At 51.5% G+C, this 27,660-nt stretch overlaps 1 protein-coding gene across 1 annotated transcript in view; it reads left to right on the plus strand.

Moving 5' to 3' along the window:
* The first annotated feature begins 6,975 nt into the window (after positions 1-6,975).
* Iqgap3 (IQ motif containing GTPase activating protein 3) overlaps positions 6,976-27,660 on the plus strand; it is a 38,645-nt gene continuing 17,960 nt past the window's right edge. The window contains exons 1-19 of the mRNA XM_046421943.2: positions 6,976-7,059; positions 9,011-9,098; positions 10,871-11,027; positions 11,754-11,831; positions 13,465-13,541; positions 14,188-14,255; positions 14,343-14,456; positions 14,676-14,854; positions 15,311-15,389; positions 15,979-16,142; positions 17,440-17,527; positions 19,166-19,329; positions 21,145-21,302; positions 22,852-22,973; positions 23,076-23,239; positions 24,617-24,707; positions 25,660-25,827; positions 25,917-26,056; positions 26,161-26,331. Coding sequence (XP_046277899.1) covers positions 7,023-7,059; positions 9,011-9,098; positions 10,871-11,027; positions 11,754-11,831; positions 13,465-13,541; positions 14,188-14,255; positions 14,343-14,456; positions 14,676-14,854; positions 15,311-15,389; positions 15,979-16,142; positions 17,440-17,527; positions 19,166-19,329; positions 21,145-21,302; positions 22,852-22,973; positions 23,076-23,239; positions 24,617-24,707; positions 25,660-25,827; positions 25,917-26,056; positions 26,161-26,331 — 2,307 coding nt within the window. The 5' untranslated portion in view covers positions 6,976-7,022. The remainder of the gene's footprint in view (positions 7,060-9,010; positions 9,099-10,870; positions 11,028-11,753; positions 11,832-13,464; positions 13,542-14,187; positions 14,256-14,342; positions 14,457-14,675; positions 14,855-15,310; positions 15,390-15,978; positions 16,143-17,439; positions 17,528-19,165; positions 19,330-21,144; positions 21,303-22,851; positions 22,974-23,075; positions 23,240-24,616; positions 24,708-25,659; positions 25,828-25,916; positions 26,057-26,160; positions 26,332-27,660) is intronic.

Genomic DNA, 27,660 nt, shown 5'->3' on the forward strand with positions numbered 1-27,660 from the left:
TGGGCTGACAGTGGGGAACAGAGGGTCAGTACCTCCACCCTGGCTTCCCCAACAGAAGGATCCCTAAAGGGCAATCCAAGTCTGCCCCTGTCCAGGCGCAACCCACAGGTTCCGGGGTCTCCCTCTGACATCTCACCTCATGTCATCTGTCCCAGTGTGCCGCAGATTGACACTGATTCTGAGGAACTTGTTCTTAGCTTTCCTTCAGCTCTCAGGTTTCTTATTTTTTCTTTCAGAAAGTCCCCTTCCCTGCCACCGACTGGGGACTTCTGTGGTCCTACAGCCCCTTATGCCTGTGTCTTTTACGGTATTTATTACGCTGGTTTGGAGACGCTAACTTTCTTGTCTGTCTCTCCCATTAGATTTGGAGCAACTTGAAGGCACATAATAGATTCTTAATAAACTTAATGAATGAGTTCTAGGGACAGCTGCTGCTGATGGGTATATAGTGTGAGTGTACTCAGTGCCACCAAAGTGGACACATAAAAATGGTGAGAATTCCGGGCACAGGGCTCACACCTGTAATCCCAGTAGCTCAGGAGGCTGAAGCAGGAGGATGGCAAGTTCAAGGCCAGACTTAGCAATTTAGCTAGGAAGAAAAAAAAAAGATAAGGAAAAAAAAATGGTGAGAATAACTGGGCATAGCGGTGCAAGTCGGTAATCCCAGCTACTTGGGAGGCTGAGGCAAGAGGATTACAAATTGGAGGCCAGCCTGGGCAATTTAGTGAGATCCTGTCTCAAAATAATAATAAAAAGGGGTTAGGGTCATAGCTCAGTGATAGAACACCATTGGGTTCAATACCTAGTACTGCCACCACTTCTGGCCTCAAAATTTTCTTTTTTTTTTTTTAAAGAGAGTGAGAGGGAGAGAGAATTTTAATATTTATTTTTTAGTTTTCGGCGGACATAACATCTTTGTTTGTATGTGGTGCTGAGGATCGAACCCGGGCCGCACGCATGCCAGGCGAGCGCGCTACCGCTTGAGCCACATCCCCAGCCCCTCAAAATTTTCTTTTAATGAAAATAGGTTTATTATTTTTTGGGCTGGGGATGTGGCTCAAGCGGTATCGTGCTCGCCTGGCGTGCGTGCGGCCCGGGTTCGATCCTCAGCACCACATACAAACAAAGATGTTATGTCCGCTGAGAACTAAAAAATAAATATTAAAAAATTCTCTCTCTCTCTCTCTCTCTCTCTAAAAAAAAAATCTTAAAAAAAAAAAAAAGAAAATGGGGGTGTAGCTAGTGGCAGGGTACTTGCCTAGCATGCATAAGGCCCTGGGTTCAATCCCCAACACACACACACAAAATTTTTTAAAGGTTAAAACAAATTTTATATTATATCTACTTTACCACAATAAAAAAGTTTATGCAAGCCAGGCACAGTGATGCCCGCCTGTAATCCCAACGGCTCAGGAGGCTGAGACAGGAGGATCGAGAGTTCAAAGCCAGCCTCAGCAAAGGTCAGGCCCTAAGCAATTCAGGGAGACCCTGTCTCTAAATAAAATACAAAATAGGGCTTGGGATGTGGCTCAGTGGTCAGGTGCCCCTGAGTTCAATCCCTGGTACTCCCCACCACCAAAAAAAAAAAAAAAACCAGTTTATGCAAAAAAAAATTTTTTAAGTTTATGGAATGAACAAAGAAAGAACAAGAAACACAGAGCCCCTCCTCTAACACCTCGTCTATACTCTGCCTGCACATACACTTGTCCAGTCATAATCTAGGCTCCCTGCTGCAAATCCAAGATGTAGTTGAGGTCAGTGAGCTCCTGTTGTGGTCAGGAGCCATATGAGGCATCCGGGGCCCAAAGCTGAACAGGCTACTGAATGGGCAAGGAGCCAACCTCCAGAAGAGCAATTCTGTCTCCAGATCTACTACATCCTCCCTTCCTCAGGGGGGGGTTCTCTCTCCCCGTCTCTGCCTTCTACCTGCTTGTCGGTTTCTGTCCCCCAACATCCTGCTCTAGTCCCCAGAGTTCTCTTAAACCCCAATACATTCATCTCATCCGCATGTGTATCCTATTAGTATTTTTCCTGTTGAAACAAATGCAAAGCCCATTCCTGAACTCTTTCCTAGGACACAGGAAAAGGAGTGGAAAAGCCCCAGGTGTTGGGCTCTTGGCCCCTCCTATTTTCTCCCCTGTCTCCATCTTTTTTTAGGAAGGGCTGGCAGAAATGAGGCGTTCTCTTTTTAAAAACAGTCTCTTTGGCCGGGCGCAGTGGCACAGCCTGTAATTCCAGGACCTCAGGAGGCTGAGGCAGGAATATTGGAAGTTCGAGGCCAGACCCAGAAACTTAGTAAGACCCTGTCTCAAAATAAACAGGACTGGGGAAATAGCTTGGGGGTAAAGCATCAATTTCCAGTACCAAAGAGTTCAATCTCCAATATCAAAAACAAACAAAAACAGATCCAGACCTGCTGACTTTCCAAGACCCTCGACCCTGGGGTGTTCCTGGCCATCCCCATCCAGTTTGGGTGCCCTGCTGCAGAACACCTTACCTGTTGGGTTTCTCTCTGCAGCTGGCTTTCTGGAATGGTTCCTCTGGCTTGGGTTACTTCCCCTAGCTCTAAGCTCAGAGCCCCCAGGGTTACCAGACAACGGGGTACCGCCCTCCCCTCCCAGGGAATTGAGTGACAGCTCAGGTGGCCTATGTTAGTGCTATGCCCTGATGGTGCTGGGACACAGACACCAGAGGTCTATTCCCCTCCCTCTCCCCCATCCCTGCAAACACCCCCACCGCAAGTCCCTTCCTTCAAGGAAAGTATCACAGCCTCATAGGGCTGGTTACTAATTAAAACTCTAGAGATCATCTCTCCCATCCCTTCCCTGCACAGGCAACATGGCTGAGGCTCAGAACCAAGATGTGAGTTGAAAGAGGGCCCAGAGCAGTCGTGTAGCTGGGATTAGACCCCAGGTTTTCTGGTTCAAGATAATTAGCCCCGAGCCCCTTCGCCATGCCTTGATTACAAGCTTTAATGGGCTTGGGCTGTTCTGGAGGTGAATCCTTTCACAGACACACACACTCTGACAAACTGTGCCTCTGTGTGGTAGTCTCACATTCAGGAACAGGGTGAAAAAGGTTGATGGTCAGAAAAGGCCTGAAGATCAGAAGACCTCCCTGCCCCCAAACTCTTTTTCCTAGCTCCACTGATCTGCAACCTCCAGGTTCTGCTTAATGAGAGGACAGCAGGCCCCAGGACCACAGGGACCTAATGACCCAACTCTCCAAGGGTGGCCTGAATCAGAAAGCACATGTCCTCATTTACCTAGAGAAAGGCTTCTTTTAAGTAGAGAGTTCTTTGCCAGAAACGAACCTATAAGGAAGTTGTTGGGCTCACCTGCATTTGCCCTGCGGCCTCTGCTGAGTGTTGGCTGTGGGCAGGCATCCTGCCAGACATCCTAGAGGGTGCCCTTGCCCATGGCAGGCTCCTCTAGGCCTTCAGAACCCTACCACAGTCTAGCCCCGGGCTAAATATGCAGCTCAGTCTGTCCTTCAATCAGCAGCCCTCCTTAAGGACGGACAGGATGATTTGTGGTGAGGGAAAGGACCCAAACTGCTCTCACCAAGGTTCCAATGACCTTCCAATGATCCAGCCACCATTTCTGAATTTTCTTTTTCTTTTTTTTTTTTTTTTTTTTGTACAGGTGCCGAGCTACATCCACAGCCCGTTTTATATGTTAGAGACAGGGTCTTGCTAAGTTGCTTAGAGCCTTGCTAAATTATGCTGAGGCTGGCTTTGGACTTGTGATCCTCCTGCCTCAGCCTCCTGAGCTGCTGGGTTTACAGGTGTGGGATTACAGAAGCCCATGGCTTCTGAATTGTTTCCTTGTTTGGTTTCACGCTGTATCTACCACATCCTTGCGCCTCTCCATTTACTTTCCATCACCCACGTGTCCTGGCTCTGTCTTTCCTTCGCTGACAGTTCCTCTTCCCTCACCTTTTCTTGGTCCTCTTTCCACCTCCTAAGCTAGTTTTCCCCAAACTCTGTCCTTTGCCCTCTTTTAAGAACATTTCATCCACTCCTTTGATTTTGACACCACTGATAAGTCAATAATTTCTGTAGACTTAACTTGTCCAAATGAAACTCGTATTTCTTCATGTTCGTAGTGTTACAAGTAGAAACCCAGGAGAAAACCTCAGCTCCTTCTTTGATTCTTCATCTTAGCCCAATGATTCCACCTTTCTTTCTTTTTCTTTTGTTAGTGGGGTGGGGAGTGGGTACTGGGGATTCAACCCAGGGGCATTTTACCACTGAGTTACATCCTCAGCCCTTTTTATTTTTTGAGACAGAAGTGCTTACAGCCTCACTAAGTTGCTGAGGCTGGCCTTAAACCTGCAATCCTCTTGTCTCAGACTCCAGAGCCACTGGGATTACAGGCTCTCCAGTCCTTTTTTAAAATTTTGAGACAGGGTCTCACTAAGTTCTTCAGAGAGGGTGTCCCTAAATTGCTGAGGCCATTCTCCAACTTGCAATCCTCCTGTTTCAACCTCCTAAATTGCTGAGATTGCAGGCATGTACCACCTTACCTGGTTAATGGTTTTACCTTTGAAATTCCTCTCCAGTGCATGCTCTTTTCCAGTCTCATGACTATGACCTTGGAGGTGAAACTGTATATAGTGGCTAAGAACTTAAACTTGGAAGGGGACTATCCAATTTAAATCTTGGAGAGGTTGAGAGCCACGAGTCGGAATGGCACCTGGCATATTACCAGAAGGAGTGCTTGAGAGGTGAGGCCAGCGAGCCATTAAGATGATGATAATTAAGTTAAGCTGTGTACAATTGCTGTGACTGGATGATGCTGGATTGAAACAGGCTGTCTATTCAGTTGTATATGGACCCCTGCTGTCCAGCAATAGGGCGGCTCCTGTTGCCCCGAGTTCCCGTTGAGTTCCAGTTGAGCTCTCACAGGGATTCCTGGAGAGTTCGCATTGGTTGGTGAGGTTCCGGTGGAGGGAGTTCTGGTTGGTGTGTGGTGTTCCTGGGAGGGCCGCGTGGGTGGTGTTCCCGGGAGTTTGGGCGATAAAGGAGTTCCTGTTTGAACCTACAAGTGCCTCGTGGCGGCTCGGTTATCTTGTGCCCAGCCAGACTGCGGCATCTACCAATTATTAGCTGTGTAGAGCCTCGGTTTATCATCAACATTGTGAAGATTAAATAAGATGGTTCTTATGATGCTAAATAAAGCATCTAGAATATAAGCACTCAATACATAGTGACGTCATGTGTTGGTACATAACTTTGGTGTACAAGAAATACATCTCTACTCGTCTCTGTTTCTTGCCCCAATTCTGCTGGGATTGTGGAAGCAATGTGAGTCAGTTTGGGGGCCCAAGAGGAGATGATATGATGATATGTGCTACCAAGTCTTGAGAGGGGAGGCCCATCTGGTCCTCAGCTATCTGTTCACAAAGGTGTCCACTGACACCACTCTCCTTATCCTGCTGACCCTTTCAGGCCCAGACCTTCACCAAGCAGAAGAGGAGGGTAACTCATTCAGGAACTTGACTTCTTGTTGGCTAGGGAATTTCTGCACAGCTGTCTAAGGGTGTATCTGCCTGGCTTCTGAATGTCTCAGGGTCCAGTACTACTGGAAGCCTTCCCAGCCTCCCCAGGAAGTGGAATATGGAACTCCTATCACCAGGAGCCCCCGGCACCTGGACTCTCTCTACTTCCCCCAGCTGGCAAGAGGCAAGGGGAATGACCCCCTCGCGGTCTTCAGGGGAATACTCAGTGTCTTCAAGTCTTACTTTTCTGAGTATTGCCTCAGCACTGAATCTTCTCTGTTCCTCTGAAGGCTGTAGGTTTGGATGCTTTCTGTTTTCTGCCCATTCACACGTCTCCCCTGATTCAGTGAGCATAGATAGCCTGGTTACTTGAGTGGAGATAGGAAAAATACCAGACGAGGGACCCCATCACAAAACATGCCAAAAATATTTTTCAGCATAATTATTGTTATAGTTCTCTTTCATTAGTTCAGGTCTTTATTAGCTTTCATCAGGGCTACTGCATTAGTCTCCCAGTTGGTCTCTGTCCTTAGCAACATCTTCCTCCAAGCCCCTGCTATAAGAGGACTCTTTCTAAATTGTAAATCGGGTCCTGATCTAGGTCTAAAGGGCTCCCTGACTGATAACTGCTAACCAGACCCCATCCCAACACCTTAGCTTTTGACACCATGGTTGTGTGGGACCTGGCTTGACCTCCCTCTCCCTGGCTGAACTTTGCTCTCCCCTGAAGCTGAATTTGGTTTTATTTCTCCAAATCACTTAAAAACAAAAAACCGGGGATTGAACTCAGGGGCACCCGACCACTGAGCCACATCCCCAGCCCTCTTTTGCATTTTATTTAGAGACAGGGTCTCACCGAGTTGCTTAGGGCCTCTCTAAATTGCTGAGGCTGGGGTTACAGGCAAGAGCCACCCCTCTGGCTTCTCCAAATCATTTTTTGAACAAGCTGTTTCCACCGACCCGAACGCCTCTCTCCTTCAATCTGATAAATTCTCTTTCACTTTTCAACCCACATCAGCTGTCAACCTCCAAAAGGAAGACTGCCCAGCCCTTCACTGCAAGGACTGCCTCCCTCCTGTGTGTCGCTGACCCTGATGTATCTGACGACACGGCTGTCCGGCTGTCCGGCTGTCCGTCCTAGAACAGCAAACTCAGCTCCAGTTTTCACTGCATCATCCAACGCTGCTCCACCACCTGCTTCAGTGCACAGCACCTAGTAGGCCCGCAAGCTAGCGAGACCCAAGAAAACAATGGGAAACGGGGCCGGTAATGGGAACACTACGGAGGAAGGACAGAGGCGAGGCTAGGGGCAACGAAGGAGCCTGGGGAAACGGCGAGGCAGGGGAGCGCCGCCTCAGGTGGCCCGCATCCTCCCCACCTGGGCCGCCGGACTCTGCGGCCGAGGACTACAAATCCCAGGGTCTCCCGCGGCGGACACCGGAAGTGTCCTGTCCCAGGGTGGCGACGGAGAGGGGCGGTGGCCCAGCGGCGGGAGATTCAAACCTGGAAGAAGGAGGAACATGGAGGGGAGAGGAGCGGGCCGGGGCCGGGCGGCCTGTGAGTGCAAAGAGGGTCCGGGGGGCTGCTGCTGGTGGGGTCGTGGCCATGGCGGGCAGGGTGGCTCGGGGGCTGCGCCGGGCTCGCTGGGCCAGCGGCGTGGGACCTGGCCGGTGCGAAACGCCCCCGGCTGCCGGAGCTTTCTAGAACCTTCTCATCCCCGAACCGTGGGACTGCAGGGCGGGAGAACGCAGTGGCCTAGACGCCCCTGGAAACTCAGCTGTTGCTGATGACCGACGGCCTTGCCCAGCGTCGCCGAGGATCGGGACTCCTGGGGAACCTGGGAAGCCCTTGGGCTTTGAGACAGTGTCCCTCAGGTGCCCGAATGCCCCTAGAGGCTTGTTAGAGTGCAGATTCCCGAGTTCCACCCCGGAGTTCCCGCTCCGTAGATCTGGGTTGGAGCCCGTAGTCAGCGTTTATAAGGAGCACCCCACCCAGGTGGTGGAGGCCGGTGGTCCTGAGCCTCACTTCCAAGACACTGCGCTAGGGACCGAGATGGGTTGGAAGGGTGGGAGGGCAGGTCTCCGTCAGATCGTCTGAATGACAGGCAAAACCTGCTAGCTCTTCCTTCACCCCCTCCTTCTCCATTGGGGGCGGGGAGAGAGAGGTGCAAAGTCCTTCAGTCCTCAGTTCATAACTCTGAGGTGATGTCACCCACTTACTGTCTTATTTTCCATGCTCAACAGCCAACACTTGTTCCTTGTACACCCCCTCAGAGGAACTGTTGGATTTCCTGTGGTTGGCCAGTGCTTTCAAATCTGTACTTGGAGATGTGTGTGTGTGTGTGTGTGTTAGCTTTCATAACTGCCAGTTCATAACTGCTACTGTCCTGCCCTCTCCCAAACCATATTGCTGGATATGCAATATGAGGAAATAGGATCAGGAGTGAGAATGACATTAAATGCTGAGTCAAAGGCAGAATCACCAAGCTCTGACTCTCTAGGACCTCTCTGTTTATCCTTCTGGTGGGTGTATTTCGCTTTCTCTCACCCTTTGTGTTTCATTTTTATTGTCTTCTCTAAAGAGAATATAGAGTTGAGGCAGAGAATAAATGGAGGCTGTGGGCTAAGGTCACACAGGAGTACACAATCATTTAAGGCATTCCCACTTCTCAAGTTTAAAGGTCAGAATGTTGTCTGCATTTTCTTTAACTTGAAAGTTATTTTGCTCCTCGGTGACCTATAACAAAAGGATAGCTGAAGTACCTTTATGATTTACAAAAATTCTCTTTGTCCTTCCACTTAATCCCAAGTGAGTGGTGTGGTTCCCACTTTTGGACCACCTTTTCCCCTTTCTGTTTGTTGTTTATTTATTTCTGTAATACTCAGAACTGCATATAAATACGTAAAATAAAGATATTGTGTCCACCTACAACTAAAAAAAATTTATATATATATATATATATATATATATAAAAGAGTAGAGTTCTGAGGGCTAGGAACATAGCTCGGTGGTAGAATACTTGCCTTGCATGCATGAGGCCCTGGGTTTGATTGCCCAGCACCATTAAAAAAAAAAAAAAAAAAGAGAAGAGTAGAATCCACTAGTGCCCAGGGCCTGGTCAAAAGGAGGTATTGAATGATTGAATGGCTGTTGAATGATGAATCCTGGGTGGTTCTGTTAATTGAGCCTTTGAGAGAGCACCTGATGAGGATGGCACAGCTCGTCCTCTTGGAGAACTCAGAGGCTAATTAGTAATAAATTATGGAGCAAAATTCTCAGCCAAGGAAGGTTCTAGACAGCCCTGCTTGGGCAAGATGGAGGGAAGGAGGAGGAGGACAGGAATATGGCTACAGAGGCAAAGGAAGAAATGCCTCTGGCATAGGAGGCCCCTGGTAAAGGGTGTCCTAGAAGAGGAATGGGGACGTATCAGGACTCTGAGCAGGGCTGCCTCGGGAAGTCTGTTAAAGCTTCAGTGCTGAGGCCTTCACGGACCTTCTTCCCTCCGCAGATGAACGCCTCACAGCTGAGGAGATGGATAACCAGAGGAGGCAGAACGTGGCCTATCAGTACCTGTGTCGGCTGGAAGAAGCCAAGCGGTGAGTGAGGCCCAGCAAGATGGACTCCTCCTGGTCTCCTTTCCCACTCCCCCACCCCCAGGCACCTGTTCCCAAAGCAAATGCAACAGGACAAAGATCTGTTCTGTGGGAAAGGGCGAGCTAAAATAGCATCATCTCTCTTGAGGGGGTTATTTTGGTACTAGGGGTTGACTCAGGGGTGCTTTACCATTGATCTACTCTCCCAGCCCTTTTTTATTTTTTATTTTGGGACAGTCTCGCTAAGTTGCCCAGGCTAGACTTGAACTTGCCTTTTGCCTTAATCTCCCAAGTTGCTGGGACCACTTGCGTGGGTCGGCATGTTCTGTTTCTTTAAGGCAAACCCCAAACATTATATCTTTTTATCCTCTTTCACACTTCAATGCATATTTCCAAAACCTGTGGACATTTGCTTACATAACCTCAGTGCCATTATAATACCCAACTAAATTATCTGCAGTCCCTGGAAGATAAATGCCCAGGCCATTTTCAGATTGTCCTGATTGTTGAAAAAGACAACTAGTTTTTTCCCTTCGACTCATTCAAATAAAGTTCTAGAGAAGCTCTCGTATTACACTTACCTCTTCAGTCTTCTTTAATCCAGAGCAGCTCACCTCCCCGTTTTCCGTTTTTATGTCATTGACTTATTTAAGAAACTGGATCACTTTTCCTGTAGAACATCCTACATTCTGAATTTATTTGCTTCCTTGTGTCATTCAACTTGTTCCTCTAAACCCCAAATTTCCTATAAATGGATGTTGGTTCTAAAGGCTTGATTAGATTCAGGTTCAACATTTTTTTGACAAGTAGACTTCATGGGTGGTGGTGTGTTTCACTTCACATCTCATAGGAGGAACAGTGTCTGCTTGTCCCACTTTTAGTGATGTTAGTGTGATCTGGGAGCTCAGGTTATAGCCTTTTCTTTATTTCATAAAACTCACCATTAACCTTTCTAATGGCTTCCTCCATGGTTGACCTACCAGAATCTGTTATTTTATTGGAAATGCAAAATAACTGTTTTCTAATTCTGTTGTGTCTTCTTCATTAATCAGCCGAAAATCTGCCCAAACAAGACCAAACAAAACTTTCCCTCATCATCTTGGGACTATTTGGTTATTCTACCATCCAATTTATCCAGGAGGAGGAGCAGGATAAACATCTAATTCTTTCCTTTTAACCAACAGTCCTTTTGTGTGTGAGGGTGGGGAGGGGGTACTAGAGATTGAACCCAAAGTGCTGTACCAGTGATCTAAAGCCCCAGTCCTTTTTATTTTCTTATTTTGAGATAGGATGTCATTGAGTTGCTGAAGCTGGCCTTGAATTTATGGTCCTCCTGCCTCAGCCTCCAAAGACTGGGATTACAGGCGTACACTACTGCGCCTGGCCAAAGCTGAGTTATGAGCCACATAACATGAGCTTTCTGCACCAGGTTCCCAGGGAACAATGCAATATGGAGGAAGAAGCAGATTCACCTTGGTTCAGTAGACTGTTACACAGCCAGGCAGACGAGAGCTTATGTTATATAACAAGCAAAGTCTGTTTAAGCCTCACTGAAGATGGGCAGGTGCAGGATCCCTGAGGGAGGATTTTCTGAGGTCAGTGAGGCTGAGGGTTGGCTTGTCCAGGTATTTGGGGCAGCTTGGAAGAAGGTGGGATCAGTCAGGCAATGGGGCAGAAGGGGAAGGGTTGGGGAGGGAGGATAGGTCCTGCAGTTGGTGTAAACTATCATGGCCCACCAGAGCGGGTGAGAAGGCTCTCTGCTTTCTTGCTCCTAGCTGGATGGAGGCCTGCCTGAAGGAGGAACTTCCTTCCCCGGTGCAGCTGGAGGAGAGCCTCCGTAACGGAGTGTTGCTGGCTAAGCTGGGCCACTGTTTTGCACCCTCTGTGGTTCCCCTGAAGAAGATCTACGACGTGGAGCAGCTGCGGTACCAGGTGAGCACTCTCTACTTTCCTCCTCTCAAGCTACCCCGTCTCCTTGCAGCTGCGAGGGTAGAGTGCCCATAGAATTTATTGTCCAAATCTGGATACTTTAAAGGATGAAAGAGGATGCTATTAATCATTGCACTGGGACAACAGGTATTAATCAGTGTCTCTCTGTCAAGTGGGTGTGGATCATTTTTAGCAGCAAGGACACTTGCTAGGTGTGTTTTAAGATGGCCCTGAAGGGCTTGGGATGGAGCACAGGATGGAGCTCAGAGATAGAGCACTTGGGTGGTATGTGCAAGGTCCTGGTGTTCATTCCCAGCACAGCAAAGTTAAAAAGAAAATGATGACCTTGAGACTAGAACTGCTTGCAGACTCCTCTGCCCACAGGCTACACGCAGTGACTAGTGGGCTTTGCCACCCTGAGTTCTTCCTGGGCATGCACCTCTTCTCCATGCTGTAGCCAGCTCAAACCCCCTCCCAGCTCCAGAATCCCCTTTGCTGGATTGTTAGCCCCACCCCTGTGCCGTCAATTCCAGCTGTCCAAGTGGATCATCCATTCCTGGTGGCTTCTCTGTGTTCCTCTGTCCTGGGAGGATGGGAAATCCACAGGGTGGGGTCCTCCGGCTTTCCCCACCCTTTCCTCTTGACTCTCTAAGCTGTGGTCGGCTCTCTGCCCATAAGGAGCACTGACAACTGTGGAAATAAATTCTTCTCTCTTCCCTTCCCTTTCAGGCAACGGGCTTGCATTTCCGCCACACAGACAACATCAACTTTTGGCTGTCGGCCATTGCCCACGTCGGTCTGCCTTCGGTAATACTGGGCCTCAAGATCATTTCCCATGTTCGGGCTCTGGGTGGGGCTCAGTGGCAGGGTGCTTGTCTAGCATGCATGAAGCCCGGGTTCCATCCCCAGCACCGCAAACAAACAAACAAAAATATCGTTGTTCATCTTTACCTTCATCAGTCCTCTCCCCACTGACTCCCAGCTCCATAAGCTTTATCTTCCTGGGCTCTTTAGCCCCCGTCTTCATGTATCTTCTGAATGACTCTAAGAGATCAATTCCTTGGGGCTGTGTGTCTTTGAACTGAGTTCCTTAGTCTCTGTTCCACTTCCCTATGGATAAAATGGGGTGAAGGTCTTCTGGCCTGAGTTACAGCTGCCATTCTGCAGTGGGGCCCCTGTATAACACCAGAGATATTCTTATATCAGCCAGCCATCTCTCCATGAGAATTCCAATGGAGTAAGGACATCCTTAGGTGGTGGGCTTCAAGTTGGACTCCTAGGCCTAAGACCCTTGCTGGGTGCCTGCTGCATGTTCTTTATTCTGTGAGTCTCAATTTGTTTCTCAACTTTGAAATGGATAAAGGACCCTGCCCTGTTTTATCTTCTGATGGGATCCCATGCTCAGTACAGATCCTCTTTGTAAAGAACTACAAGGCATGATAGGATTCTCTAAGGTGTGGTTCTTTTCCATTTTGTTTTCCTTCCCTGTAGAAGGGAACTCTAAATGAAGAAACAGTAGTGAAGAAAGATGCCCTTTTTTTTGTTTTGTTTTGTTTTTGACGGGAGGCAGAAGCGATGGAGGGCATGTGCCTTCAGTGGGACTGACATTAAGTCTCTAGATTTGGTCCTTTATCCTAAGCCTACATGTAGCCAAGATGTATTGAGGTTAGGCCTCATTATAGTCACCAGAGAAGACATGCCTAGGGTGCCCCAGTTCTTAAAGGGGCCACCACTGACCAGGGGCCTCTGACTTGGAGACAGGGATGACATATCCTGATGTCTTTGTGCTCCCTGGCAACGCATGCCTCGTTGGGCTCCCCATGGGAACACGGCCAGCCCCCCAGCATATCGCCTTTCTGGTGGGAATCTAAGGTGAGGGACTTGAGCATAGGCTTATTGTGGCTATAAGTGACTGGGTCCTATTTTTCCTGGAAGATAGGGTTTGTATCATATGGCCTTGATAGTATCATCTGGGGTTGAGTTAAACCGGGCACCCTGTGACTGAGTGACTGTGGCTGTCTTGGCTCAGTGTGTCCCCAGTGCCGTTCTTTTATTATTATTTTTTTGGTACTGGGGATTAAGCCCAGCTGCATTTAACCACTGAGCCACATCCCCAGTCCTTTTTTATATTTTATTTAGAGGCAGGGTCTCACTGAGTTTCATAGGGCCTCGCTAAGTTGCCGAGGCTGGCTTTGAACTCACGATCCTCTTGCCTCAGCCTTCTGAGCAGCAGGATTCTAGGCATGCGCCACCGTGCCCGGCTGCCTTTCATTTATATTGAACTGCCTAGAAATGACTAAGGAGATTGACGTAGAAGCCTCAGGCATAGGGGACACACGCCTCGGGTTGGAGAGGAAGACCCAGTTGCTCCGATCCTCTGTACATGCCTGGTGCTGCTCAGAGGCCCTCAGTGGTGGTAACTGGCTGGTTTCCCCTCTAGACCTTCTTCCCGGAGACCACAGACATCTATGACAAGAAGAACATGCCCCGGGTGATCTACTGCATTCATGCTCTTAGGTGAGAGATCCCAAATTCTGTCACCCAGGTTCCTCTGGGTAGATGTAACCAACAATTGTCAAGAAACACAATAGGAAGGAGGGAGGGTAGACCACAGCAAGCACCTCTCCAGAAAGTTAGACACACCAGGGTAAGTTGAGATTTATGTGACACTTATGTGAGAAAGAGCAGTTACGGTGGATCCTTGTAACTGGGGTATAAAGGAATCAGAATAGGACCCATCCAGAGCGTCACATGCAAGCCACTGAGTGTGAATGGCAAAGGCCGTCATTTAACTAAACCACAGACCGGTTCCTGTGGTCACCATGCCATCTCTTCCTGCCTCCCCTGTCCTTTGTGCCTCCATTCCTGGGCTCAGCAGGTCTCGGGCTTGCTGAGCCCTTCCTATCCTCCGTCTCCATCCTGTGACCTCCTACTGCAGTGTACCCTTTGCGAAGCCTTCCCAGTCCCCCGGACCTCCCACAGCATCTTGCTGACCTTCTGTAGCACTTGCTTTGGGCTGATGGACGACATTTCTCCCTGTGGACTGGGGGTGGCTTGAGGGCAGGCGTTGAGTGGCCTTCTGGTCCCCACGGTGTGCCCCACAAACTCACTGTAGGCAGAGCACTGAAGTGAACAGGCCCCAACGCCTTCCGTTCTTCCCCAGTCTCTTCCTCTTCCAGCTGGGATTGGCCCCTCAGATCCATGACCTCTACGGGAAAGTGAAGTTCACAGGTAAGCCAGCTCCTTCCCAGACATCACCACCTGGCCAAGGCCTGGGGATGCCTGGCCTGACCAAGGGCACCGGTGGTCTCTTTCCAGCTGAGGAACTCAGCAACATGGCCTCTGAACTGGCCAAATATGGCCTCCAGCTGCCTGCCTTCAGCAAGATCGGGGGCATCCTGGCCAATGAGCTGTCTGTGGATGAGGCTGCAGGTGGGGCCTGGGCTCTGCCTGCTGGGAATCGGCCCAGTGAACGTGGGAGGACTCCAGGCCTCAGTGCCCGGCTCTGTTCTCTGGTGTCCATAGGCACGGGTGGTCAGTTACCTGGCTTCTGGGGATGAAAAGGGGTGACGTAGAGTGGCCCACAACTGGTTGGGCTCTGGCCCGGCATTTTTCCTGGCCTTCTGACCTTGTTCCCGTGTCTCCGCCCAGTCCACGCAGCTGTCCTTGCCATCAATGAGGCAGTGGAGCGAGGGGTGGTCCAGGACACCCTGGCTGCCCTGCAGAATCCCAGTGCCCTTCTGGGGAATCTTCGAGAGCCTCTGGCAGCCATCTACCAGGAAATGTTGGCCCTGGCCAAGGTGGAGAAGGCTGCCAATGCCAGGAACCACGTAAGGACCACAGGGGAGGGCAGAGCCAAAGTGAGTGGCTTGGGAAGTCTCAAGTGGAACAGGACACCTGGGTCCCGTCTCTAAGTCCCGAAGCTGCTTCTTAGAGAAACTGTAACTAGAGTGATCTTAGAGAAATGGAGAGGAACGTGGGAGAAGGGTGTGAATTCATAAGAGTCAACTGGAGAAAAGGCTCTGGCGGGATGGTCTCCAGGGAAGCCTGAGAGGCTCTGGAATGGGGGACAGGATGAGATTAGACTGGAGATTCCAAAGGTGGGTCTGCTTTAACTGTGTCAGGGTCAGGCGTTAGACCCCCACACTGTCCCCAGAGTCCTTAGGAGTGGACTGACCTTTGGTCTTGGGAAGGTCTACAGAAGAAGAAATCCGTGTAGACAGGGAGGGAGGAGAAGAAGACTCCATTGGTCTTCCTAGGAGTCCCACTCAATGTGGTTTTTGCAGGATGACAGGGAAAACCAGGACATCTATGACTACTATCTTACCCAGGCTGAAATCCAGGGCAACATCAACCATGTCAATGGTAAGAGACGGACCTGGAGGGGCTGGAGGGGCTGAGGGGTGAGCCTTTGCACTGAAAGGCTGAGGGATGCCTTCTCAGGCCAGGAAGCCCTTTGGCCCCACTTGGGCCAGCTGTTACCTCGGGGAAATCTAGGTCTGGGGAGTGTTGCTCTGCTTTCTAGCCATCAGTGTCCAGAGGAGAAGTGGTCCCTCCAGGGAAGTTTCTGTTTGCTTGAAGGCCCGAGGAGGGAGCAGAGACAAAGGGGCAGAACTTTCAGCTCCTGGTGCAGTGGGGGCAGTTGGACCTGGGGTCCCTTGGAGAAGGGAATGGGGTAAAGATGAAGGTAGAGGAGATCAGGGCAGGAAGGGCAAGATGGGTGGGCATTTTCCAGTTAGGGTTAGAATATCCTCAGGGTCCAGGATGGTAAGATGGAAAGGCTGTGAAGACCAAGCTGAAGAATTGGGGCTGGACCAAATGGGCTCTGGAACCCAGGGGGCAAGAGTGGAGGTAATTCTGGGCCTATAGGAAGAAGCGGATTCCCAGAGCTGGGCTGGGCTGGGAGAGATGGGCTGTCTCACACTAATCATCGTGGAGTCTTGGTCTTTATCAGTCCGTGGGGCTCTAGAAGTCATTGATGAAGCCCTGGAAAGACAGAGCCCTGAAGCCTTGCTAGAGGCCCTTCAGGACCCTGCCCTGGCCCTACAAGGGGTGAGAAGAGACTTTGCTGACTGGTACCTGGAACAGCTGAGCTCAGACAGGGAGCAGAAAGCACAGGTAAGGCTCTGTTATCTGACACTCTTTCCTGTGAGGTAGGAGAGGGCTCTTCTCAGTGTCTCCACTGTTAGTTCTTTGTATTCAGCAGGATGTGATCAACTGCTTAGATGGTTCAGTCACTCCAAAGCCTAGTGCATGAGACTAACCAGCTTCTACTCTCTGACAATCCCTCAGACTAACTGGGAGGGACCCAGGAGCCATCTAGTTGGCAGACTCCCCCGTTGGTGAACTGAGACCTCAACTTCGTCTTGTTTTCAGTGCTGTAGACTTTCTCTCTGACACTGTGGACATTTGTGTTGTCTAGGTTGTTGTTTCAAGTTCTTGGTAAGAAAAGTTAACGGTGGGTTAATTGCCTGGGTGTCATAGTGCACACCTGTAATCCCAGCTACTTGAGAGACTGAGGCAGGAGGATCACAAGTTCCAGATCATTCTCAAAAACTTAGCAAGACTGTCTCAAAATAAAATAAAAAGGAGGGCTGGGGTTGTGGCTCAGTGGCACAGAGCTTGCCTGGCATGTGTGAGGCACTGGGTTCAATCCTCAGCACCACGTATAAATAGATGAATAAAATAAAGATTCATCAACATCTAAAAAATATCTTAAAAATATAAAGGACTGGGTGTCAGATGCAGTGATGCCCATAATCCCAATGATTCGGGAAGCTGAGGCAGGAGAATTGCAAGTTTGAGGCCACCCTGAGTAACTTTGTGAGACCCTGTCTCAAAATTTTAAAAACGGCTGGGGATATGACTCAGTGTTAAAGTACCCAGGGGTTCAATCCCTGGTAATGCAAAAGTTAAAGAAAAAAAAAAGGACTTGAACCATGGAGGACACTTGTAATCCAAGCAACTCCAGAAGCTGAGGCAGGAGGATCACAAGTCCAAGGCCAACCTAGGCAACTTAGGGAAACCTTGTCTCAAAAACAAAACAAAAAAAATTTAAGAGATGGGGGTATAACTGAGAGGCAGAACGCACCTAGGTTCAATCCCCAATGTCAAAAAAAAAAATTAATAATATTAAGATAAATAAATAGAAAGGGCTGGGAATGTAGCTTAGTGGCAGAGCACTTGCCTAGCATGTGTGAGGTCCCAGGATCAATTTTCAGTACCAGAAAAGAAAAAAATATATATGTATATATGGATTAATAGGATGGGTTGACCAGGTTATTTTGCCTAGAGGTGAGAGAGATAGGACTGGGGGAGGGTGGGTTGGTGGACCTGGGAGCTCTTGCTGGCCACTCCTGAAGCATGTCCCTGGTCCTGGAGACTTTTCTTTTACTGGATCTCTTCCCTCTTTCAGGAGCTGGGCCTGGTGGAGCTTCTGGAAAAAGAGGAAGTTCAGGCTGCTGTGGCTGCAGCCAACACCAAGGGTGATCAGGAGCAAGCCAGTAAGTCCTCCCCAGGCCGAGGCCCAGACTGGGTGGCTCCCAACCCCTTAGAAGAGCATCCCATCCCTTCCTGGGTTCTGTATTGAGCAAGGCTCACGACTGCCCAGTGTCCCAGCCCAGCAAGGGACTTTCCCCCTCACATACTCTGCTCCCATTTCTGGCTGGCTGGAGGGACACTACAGATAAGTTAATCGGGGCCTTAGAGATAGTGCCTTGTCAGTACTGCACTGGCCTGGACTCCTGGGCATGCAGTTTCCATCCGGGCAGTTCACCTATAATTTTGACAAGTGTCAACCTGCTTGAATTTCTTTGGCTTATGAAATGTAGTGATTTCCCAGGTGAGAGAAGAAACTCATATTCTAGCTCAGTTTCCTTTAAGAATATTACTTACAAATACAATTCCTTATTCAAAGAATGTGAATGAGTCATGATTTCCCTCCAAGAGGTCAGTCTGTCTAGCCAGAGTGAAGACAGGGATGCTCAGGCCGGCTACCGTGGCCTGCAGACACTAGATCGGTCACGATTGCCTGACTCGGTCTGACTTGCTGTCAGGTTCTGAGATTGCTTGGTAGCCACTTACCTATGCCTAGCAGCTTTCGAACGCCAGCTCACAGTAGCTCCCAGGTCACTCCTGGCTAGCTGCTTGCCTTATCTGCGTGGCTGGAACATTCCCGCTGGCTGTTGCCAGAGGAATCTCAGCACAGATCAGATCTCCTCTCCCTTGTTGGACATCTTCAGATCTTCGTGGGTTCTTTCATTATTTATCCTCCACTTTGGTCCTATCTCCTTGGCCTGGCAGATAAGACCTTTCCAGAATTCTTCCCCACCTCTTCTGTCCGCATTCCATCCTGCTCTGCTGAGCCAAGGACCTGCTCCTGATGCCCCAGCCTTTCCCGGCACTAGGCTCTGGTCCTCTGGATTGCATCTCTCCCACATTTTCACCTGTCAGGAGCAGATGGAGACACCTCTAGAGCTGTCTCAAAGACATGGTTTTCCTCCGTGAGGCCTCGCTGCTCCCTCCCAGCCAGAATCCCTCCCCCCTGCTGCCGGATAGCCTTTTCTGGGGATGGGGGGGTACTTCTCACCTGGCCTTGACAGCAGTGCTCCACTGGTATTTTTGTAGCCGTATTTCTCCCAAGTAGGCTGTGTGCTCCTTGATGCCAGGGTCCACATCTGCCCAGAGTTTGTAAACTCAAACTACTCAAATGCACCATGGCCCCTTTCGAGTTCATTCCCGCCTGTTGGAGCTGGTTCCATATTCCTCTGCGCTGTCACCAAGGTTTGGTCCCTGGAGCCCCTTGACTAAGCTTCTCTTAGTTACGCTTCGTAGCCACCTGTCAATCTTGTGCTCACTACCTTAGGAGCTCACCTCTGCCTTGACAGCCGCTCCTGTTCTTGCTGAGCTACTCTACTTCCAGGCCTGACAAATCGCTTCTTCAGGAGCCTCTTCTTAAAGCAACCCAGCCCCTTTTCCTCCTGAACATTTAGAAACACGTTTTGAGCCTGAAGAATGAATGGCTTTCTAGAGCGGTTACAAGGCCATTAGCCCTCGGAGGTCCCCCGCAGAGCCCAGTTAACCAGGAGAACCTGGGCAGGGAAGGCTGAGCCTGGGCATCCTCTTGCTTTCCTCCCCTGCAGTGCTCCAGGCTGTGAGGCGGGTCAACAAAGCCATCCAGAGGGGAGTGGCCACTGACACCGTGCGGGAGCTGTTGTGCCCCGAAGCCCAGCTGCCTCCAGTGTATCCCTTTGCCGCCACTGTGTACCAGCAGGAGCTGGCAGTGCTCCAGCAACAGCAGCAGGGGGTAAGCCCCAGAAGGGCAGGGCCAGGGGCTGCAGGCAGAGGGACCAGGGCAGTCCATTCTCCGAGATGCTGGCACGAGATAGGCCAGGGAAAGTGCTGTCACTTTTGCTTTCCTGAGCATTACCCAGCCAACGCCCCTGAGCAAACCCTGCTCCGCACTCACTTAGTCCTTAAGGGGACCCCACTGGGTAAGGAGGAGCATTTCCATTTTAGAGGTAAGGAAACCGAAATGCAAAGTAACTTGTGCAACTAGCAATGCTGGGAGTGAATGTGAGCCAGAATGTGCTGGAAGCACATGCTCTGAACAACTCCACCGTCCACCTCAGTCCAGTCCGTCCAGCTTCTCTGACAGTGAGATGATGGGACCTTGCTCAGGGACTCCCTGTCTGTGGGGGAGTTACAATACCCCTGTGGGTCCAGACAGAGACAGGAAGGGAGAGCAGACGACGTAGCTGCAAGAAGGCTTCAGAGCAGGGGGTGAGGCAGCAGAGCCTGGGCCCTGGGAAGGCTTCCGGAGACAGGACAATCGTCCACCCACAGCAGGCATTTGCAGGGCGGCTACCTCAAGCACAAGCTGCGCCTTCAGGAGGAGCAGTCGCCACCTGCGAATCCCTTAGAACAAGGAAGTGCGAAATGAGTACCAAGAGGTAAACCAGAGCGAGCGAGGTTAGGGACTTCAGAGGCCCCAGTTTACATCTGGCTCTGCTAGTCCTTAGCTGTGTGACATTGGGCAAGTCATTTACCCTCTCCATCCGTCACTGTTTTGTGAATAAAAAGGGAACAATAAGCCAAGCATGGCATCTCATGCCTGTAATCCCAGCAGCTCAGGAGGCCGAGGCAGGAGGATCGTGAGTGAGTTCAAAGCCAGCCTCAACAACTTAGTGAGACCCTAGGCAACTCAGTGAGACCCTGTCTCTAAAAAATGTATACATATATATAAAAGGGCGGGGGATGTGACTCTGTGGGTAAGCGCCCTCTGGGTTCAATCCTTAGCACTTGCCTAGCATGCATGAGGCATCAGGTTTGATCCTCAGCACCACTTAGAAATAAACAAATAAAGGCATTGTGTCCATCTACAACTACCAGAAATAATAATAATAATAAAAAAGGCAGGGGGCAGCAATCATGTATCTACTCATTGGATTGTCATAAGGATTCAGTGAGTTAACAGGTGCTTAGAGAGAGGGCCTGGTAAGGAGGTTCTGGCCATCTTTACTATTTGTTGTTATTTGCACTGTTCTATTAATAGAAAGCAGGAAGGGTGCTCAGATAGAATAGCATCAGCAAATATTTGAAGAGGAGGCGGATGAGAACTGGGCAGAGAAATGAGTCCAGGGCCTTGCCATGCACAGCACAGGGTGGAGGTGCCCCTCTGCCCCCATCTCTGGCCTAGTGCAGTTCTCTTTTCCCCTGGTACTGGGGATGAAGACCAGGGCCTTGCTCTGCTATCAGCCCAGAGCAGGACTGACGTGAAGTGAAGACTAGAAGGTCGCTGGCGAGGCCACTGCTCAGGTCTGCGCTCTGGAATCGGCAGTTGGGTCAACAGACATTATTGGCCACGGGCTTGGCTGTGAGATGGGACTCGTCATGATACTCGCCTCATTGGCTCGTTATGAAAATTAAATGGTGCTAGGTGTGAAGTGCTTCTAGCTGCCCAGAGTAAGCATCCCCAGGTTTTTAGTATGATTGTTGTCAGTGGGTGAATCCAGACCCCGGGCTTTGAGCATAGTCTAGGGGATGGTAGGACCCTGGGCAGGCCAGCAGGATTCCCCAGGGGCCCGGCTCCCCCTGGGAACCACCCTCCCTCCTGTTGCAGGAGCTCTGCCAGGAGGAGCTCTTCGTGGCTGTGGAGATGCTGTCGGCTGTAGTCCTGATCAACAGGGCCCTGGAGGCCAGGGATGCCTGTGGCTTCTGGAGCAGTCTGGCGGATCCTGCCACCGGCCTGGCGGAGGTGGAAGGAGAAAATGCTCAGCGGTGAGAAAGGTTCTGCCACTTGTGGGGGCCGGGGATGGAGGGAATACGGATGAGACTAAGACTTGTGCTGGAGATCAGCCTTTAGCGGGTGCTCCACCCTGGGCCCAGGCGCCTCTGGGTCTGTTCACAGCTCTGGGCCTGTTCTCCGGTGTGGATGAGTTCGGTCGCTCCCCTTGTCTCTACTGATGGATTCTTTCACAGCAAATGTTTGAGTAGCTTCCCACAGGCCAGGTACTATTCTAGGGCCGCTCTCCTCAGACCTCCGTGAGATAACAGGAGAAGGGTGATTACCAGAGTGGAAGCCAGGGAAGCCGAGGGCGGGCGCACGGGAGGGGTGGGCTTCCTGTTCCCACTGTGCGATTTCAGATGACCTTCTGCATGGGGGGTCATCCAAGAGGGACCTAAAGGGCCTAATGAGGCAGAGGCCTAAAAAGAAATATTCTGGGTGCATTCAGAGGACACCAGGAAGGACTGGGCTGTTAGCTCAACGGCCAAGCGGGTGCTTAGCATGCGCAAGGTCCTGGTTTGATCCCATCCCTGGGACCACAAAAAGTGAAAACAGAACACGAGGAAGCCCGGGTAGCAGGGTGACCTGAGGCAGGGAGAGGAGTGGGAGGCGAAGATGGGGTAGCAGAGGCCAGACCAAGTGAGCAAGGAGGGAGACAGCTTGACCTACTTCAGCAGGGTCGTTCTGGCTGCTGGGCTGAGAATCGATTGCAGGGATGCGAGAGGCGAGGCAGGAAGACCTGGTAGGAGCTATCAGAGTAATCCAGACACTAGTGATGGGCTGTGGCCGAGGGCAGCAGCAGTGAGGGTGGAGAGAAGCGTCAACTTGTGGCTGTTTTGAAAGCAGAAGTGGCAGGGTTGGGTGGTGGAGTGATGTGGGATGTGACAGGGAGTGGAGTCAGGTATGGCTCCAGGGTTTTGGGCAAGAAAGAGACCTTGGGACACAGTTTAATGGGGAATCAGGAGTCCAGATGTGAGCTGAGGGGTGTCCGTGCGTTTTTGTTGTTGTTTGGTACCAGGGATTGAACCCGAGGTGCTTAACCACTGAGCCGCAGCCCCAGCCCTATTTTGTATTGTATTTAGAGACAGGGTCTCGCCGAGTTGCTTAGGGCCTTGCTAAATGTCTGAAGCTGCTTCAAATTCCCATCCTCCTGCCCCAGCCTCCCAGGGCACCGGGATTACAGGCATGCGCCACCGTGCCTGGCCCAGGTGCTCCTTGTACACTCGTGTGGAGGTTCTGAAGAGGCTGCTGGACATCTGGCAGCCGGAGGTGTGCCTTTGGGAGTCATTAGCATTTAAGTCCTGAGGTTAGGGGTGAGAATTCAGGGAGAAGAGTTCTACAGACAAAAAATCAGGATGCACCTGTTTAGAGGTCAGGAGAAACCTGCAGAGAAGCCTTAGAAAGAACTGCCTGGGGTGGGGGTGAGGGTGGGGGTGAGCCCTAAGAGTGTGCTGTCCCACGAGAGGAACTGGCTCGAACATTTCCTGACTCTGGCTGACAGTGTACACACCACTCATCTCGCTCCCCTCTCCCTGCTGCCAGGTACTTTGATGCCTTGATGAAGCTGCGACAGGGGCGTGGAGTAGATGGGACCTTCCTGAGCTGGAATGACCTGCAGGCCACCGTGAGCCAGGTCAACGCCCAGGTCCAAGAAGAGACCGATCGTGAGTATACTGCAGGCTAGGGGGAAGGCGGTCTCACTAAGGCAATCCCTTCCCTCGGCCACAGTTCTGGGGCCTCTGCCCATCTAGGTCTCTCTTTCTCAGAGGTCCTTGCGGTCAGTCTTATCAATGAGGCTCTGGACCAGGGCAGCTCTGAGAAGACCCTGTCGGCCCTGCTGCTTCCTGCAGCTGGCCTGGAAGATGTCAGCCTTCCTGTTGCTCCTCGGTATCATCTCCTCCTTGTGGCAGCCAAGAGGCAGAAGGCCCAGGTGAGGTTAGGGCTGGCCGGGTGGGTCACCAGAGCAGGAGGGACAGCCCTGTGGGTACAGCTGTGCCCAGCATGCACCCAGGCAGAGCTCCATCCTGATGGCCACACTCCAAGGTGCGGGGCCCAGGCAGGATTCGGATCTCACGGGGGAAGCATGGCTCCAATTGCCAGGGCACTGGACAGCTGGGAAGAGCACAGGCCTGGGACTCAGAGAAGCTGGGCTGAATTCCCTACCCCGATGCCTGCTGGCCACTTGTCCTTGACAAAACCCTTAAAGTCTCTGAACTTTATTTATTCACCTGTACAATACTACACACCTCGCTCCTACAGATCTCCCAGAATGTGGGTGAAAATCAAGAGAGTTGACAAACGGTGCCCTGAGTATGTGGCAGTAGAGAGAGTGGCTGAGAACTAGGGCTCCTGGGCCAGATTATTTGAGTTTGCGTCACACAGTCTGATCCTGCAGTGTTACTTAACCTCCCTTTGCCTGTTTCCTTGTCTACAGACTTGACATAATGAGCCCACCTCACAGTTATAGGGCTTAAGTGAGGTGCCAAGCATCATTTTGTGCCAAGCATTGTTTTATGTTCCTTATAAACATTAATTCATAAAAGTACTTTAGCAAGCCAGGCGCAGTAGCGCACACCTGTAATCCCAGCAGCTCAGGAGGCCGAGGCAGGAGGATCAGAGTTCAAAGCCAGCCTCAGCAACAGTGAAGCGATGTTGTGAGCCACAGCCGTTGAGAGCCACAGCCGAGTCGGGATGGCGCCTGGCATGTTGCCGGAAGGAGTGGTTGAGAGATGACACCAGCGAGCCATTAAGATGATGATAATTAAGTTAAGCTGTGTATAATTGCTGTGACTGGATGATGCTGGATTGAAACAGGCTGTGTATTCAGTTGTATATAGACCCTACTTTTGAGTTCTCAGGGAGCCCCATTGAGGGCAGGGAGTGCAAGTGGAGTTCCGGCTCGCTGGCAGGAAGCTAAGCCACTAGGATTAGATTAGGCAGGAGGATCGTGAGTTCAAAGCCAGCCTCAGCAGTTTAGCAAGGCTGAAAGCAACCTAGCAAGACCCTGCCTCAAAATAAAAAACAGAAAGGGCTGGGGGTGTTGCTCAGTGGTTAAGCACCCCCAGATTCAGTCCCTAGTATCACACACACAAAAAAAAAAAGAAAAAAAGCCTTCTGTGCCTGGGTGCCTGGTGGCAGTCCCAGAGGGCCACAAGGCCATGCCTGCGCAGGAAAGAAGGGAATGAAGTTTGCCATCCCTGGCTCCTGGTGTCTGCCTGCAATTCGGTTCTCCCTGGCTGCTTAGCCTGGGAACCTGGAGAGGTCAGCCTAGGGTCTTATCTTTTTTCTGTCTCTCTCAATTTTCCAGGTGACAGGTGATCCTGGAGCTGTGCTGTGGCTGGAGGAGATCCGCCAGGGAGTGGTCAGAGCCAACCAGGACACAAGCACAGCTCAGAGAAGTAAACGGGCTAAGCAGGGGCACTGGGAGGGCAGGGGAGGACACAGGGACTCAGCAGCATCCCAGATAAGCAGCCACCCAGCACCCCCACACCCCACCCCGCCTCTCCCTCCAGCCTCTGAGAGGAGGCAGAACAGGAGGCTTGCTGCCTGCACCACAGGGTGGATTTCCTGGCAAGCAGCGGGGCAGGAAATTCTTAGGAATGGACAGCCTAGCCCACCACTGCTTCCTGCTTTGCCCTCCTGTGGGCGCTTTCCCTGCAACATGAGCCTATGAGATCATGGGGTGGCCCAAAATCCACCCCATTTCTGCTAGTCGGTTGAGTTTGCTTCCAACAATGAGTTCTGGCTTGTCTAAAGAATGTTGAGTCCTGGGGAGGAGAAAGAAAGGTTGGCCAGAGTTGGAGGGGAACGGGCAGGATGGGTGCAGGCAGACCCTGGTGTGCTGGGGGGTACTCAGGGGGCCCGTTTTCAGGGTCTGTGGGGCCTGGAGGGCAGGTGCACATTAGCCCTTCCCACTTCTGTACTCTCTTCTTCTAAGAAACTCTCCCAGAATTCCTTGCCCATATCCTGCCTTTGACCTTGGAATGAGCCAATTTTGCTTCCCCTGAGCGCCTGCCTGCCTGGCCCGCCTGCTTCCTCAGGAGCCTCCCGCACGGCCAGCTCCTCCTTCAAGCACAGCACCCGCTGTTGCTCTTCATGACTGTCCATCCTGGGATGTTCCCCATCTCCATCAGATAGGGTGACCTCGTAGTTATAGATGGACCTTTATTTTGTATTTATGTGGTGCTGAGGATCTAACCCAGTGCCTCATACCTGCCAGGCAAGTGCTCCACCACTGAGCCCCAGCCCCAGCCCTGTCCTTCTCTTTTGAGTCCTGCCCCACTGGGTAGGACAGGGCCCGTGGGAGGGACTTGGAGGGCAGGACTGACTGCTCTCTCCTGTGCCTGTCAGTGGCCCTCGGTGTGGCTGCCATCAACCAGGCCATCAAGGAGGGCAAGGCGGCCCAGACAGAGCGGGTGTTGCGGAACCCTGCCGTGGCCCTCCGAGGAGTGGTTCCTGACTGTGCCGATGGCTACCAGCGGGCCCTGGAGGGTGCCGTGGCCAAGAAGAGGTGTGCAGGTAATGGCCCCACTGGCCATCGCTTCTCTGCCTACCCCGGCCAACTCGTGCCTTCTCAAACCTTGTCTGCTTACTTGGCTCCTGCTCAGGGGACACAGCTTTCTGGGTTCAACATGACATGAGGGATGGCACCGCCTACTACTTCCACCTGAAGACCTTCCAGGGGACCTGGGAGAAACCCCTCAACGGCCACCTCCACACCTCCCACCTGAGTCGTGAAGAGATCCAGGTGGGCAGGGACCCTTCCAGGGCAAGGGGTCACGGATGGTGTTACCCTAAAGGAGAGGCTCCTACCCGTCAGAGGACCGTAGGCTTTCTCTCCTGCCTCCACAGTCAGCCATCACCAAAGTCACTGCTGCCCATGACCGCCAGCAGCTCTGGAAGGCCAACGTCGGCTTCATCGTCCAGCTGCAGGCCCGCCTCCGTGGCTTCCTGGTCCGCCAGAAGTTTGCTGAGCGTGCACACTTTCTGAGGACCTGGGTCCCAGCCGTCATCAAGATCCAGGTGATCTCTGGCTTTCTAAGTGGCCCGGGCCCAGGCTGACCTGAGCTGTAGGGTGTTCGCTCCCCTTCCTCCTGACCGCGGGGGTTGGGAGGATCCTGGGCCTGTAGACAGTGGCAGTGGAGCACGGAGCCTGGAAGGGACAACTGAAGTTGGAAGCCAGCCCTGCCCCTGTTAACTGTGTGACCTTGAAAGTTACTCTCTCTGCCTGTTTGCTCCCAGAAAAATAAGAGATGATGGTAAGGTTGTTACAGGGTTCAGTGAGTGACGTTCAGTGTTTATAAGCAGTGCCTGCAAGCAGGCAGGAACATGAGGTGACCTGGTTAGTGGCCTCCTCGTCACTGTCCAGAGAACGGAAGGGGTGCTTTTTAGCCTCCCCAAAGGAAGAGTGAGGTAAGATTTAGTCAGACACCAGGGGGATGTCCTCACGAGAAAAGGGGGTGTGAGGAGGTGAGAGGGCTGGACTGTGTCTGGGGACAGGGGAGCCTTCCGCCTTTCCTCTGCTCCAGCCAGCCCTTCGGGTTTGTCCACCCTCTGGTGGTCCAGTGTGGCCTCTGAGGCTGGCCCTCATGCACCTGCCAGCTGGGAGGATAGCCAGGGCACTGTGCAAGCCGGGAATAACGGGAGACCTTGCAGGCAGGGATATCTGGAGGACCACGTGGGAATGTTAGCTTGATCTATTTAGTGCCTCTGAAGGCCCCGCATCTGCAAAGCACGCCACATGGCAAGCACGGGAGATGGGCTTGAGACCCCCAGTGAGTGGTCACATCTCTCCCCTCGCAGGAACTGCAGGCGACGTTAGATGTTGTGACAGTCAGGATACAAAGACAACAGCAGAAATACCAAGGGAGGCACATGTGAGCCTGAGACTGGCAGATGGCCCTTGATTATGACCTCGGGCCTGCAGGGCAGGAACTGAGAGCTCAGGCTCTGAAGTCAGAGGCCAGAGTTTGCCTCCTTGACCTACCCTTCCAGGTCAAAGACGCCGTCTGTGCCCCTTACCTGCACCCTTCCGGCAGTCAGTTTTCTCGTTGATAATGACGGTACTCGCCTCCTCTGTTGATGGTGAGGAGTAAGTAGGAAATCACATGGAAGGCTTAGTGGCTCCATTAGTGGTTGCCGTTATGAGATGTTGTGATTAGGGCATTGGTCCCACAACTTAGTACAGAGCTTCTGGAATTTCAGGTAGTGCTCTGAATCATGGGGACTCCCCTCCTGAGCCGAGGCTAGGGTTTCACACCTGGAGATGAAGAGCCACACGACAGTGGGAGAGGAGACGGGGATGGTGTGCGTGTTTGTGTGCAGGGGCATTTGTCTCTCATTCTAGAACTG

The sequence above is a fragment of the Marmota monax genome, unplaced genomic scaffold, assembly GCF_021218885.2.
Source record: "Marmota monax isolate L192 unplaced genomic scaffold, Marmota_monax_Labrador192_F-V1.1 WCK01_AAM20220418_F8-fsc00108, whole genome shotgun sequence".
NCBI classification, from domain to species: Eukaryota; Metazoa; Chordata; class Mammalia; order Rodentia; family Sciuridae; genus Marmota; species Marmota monax.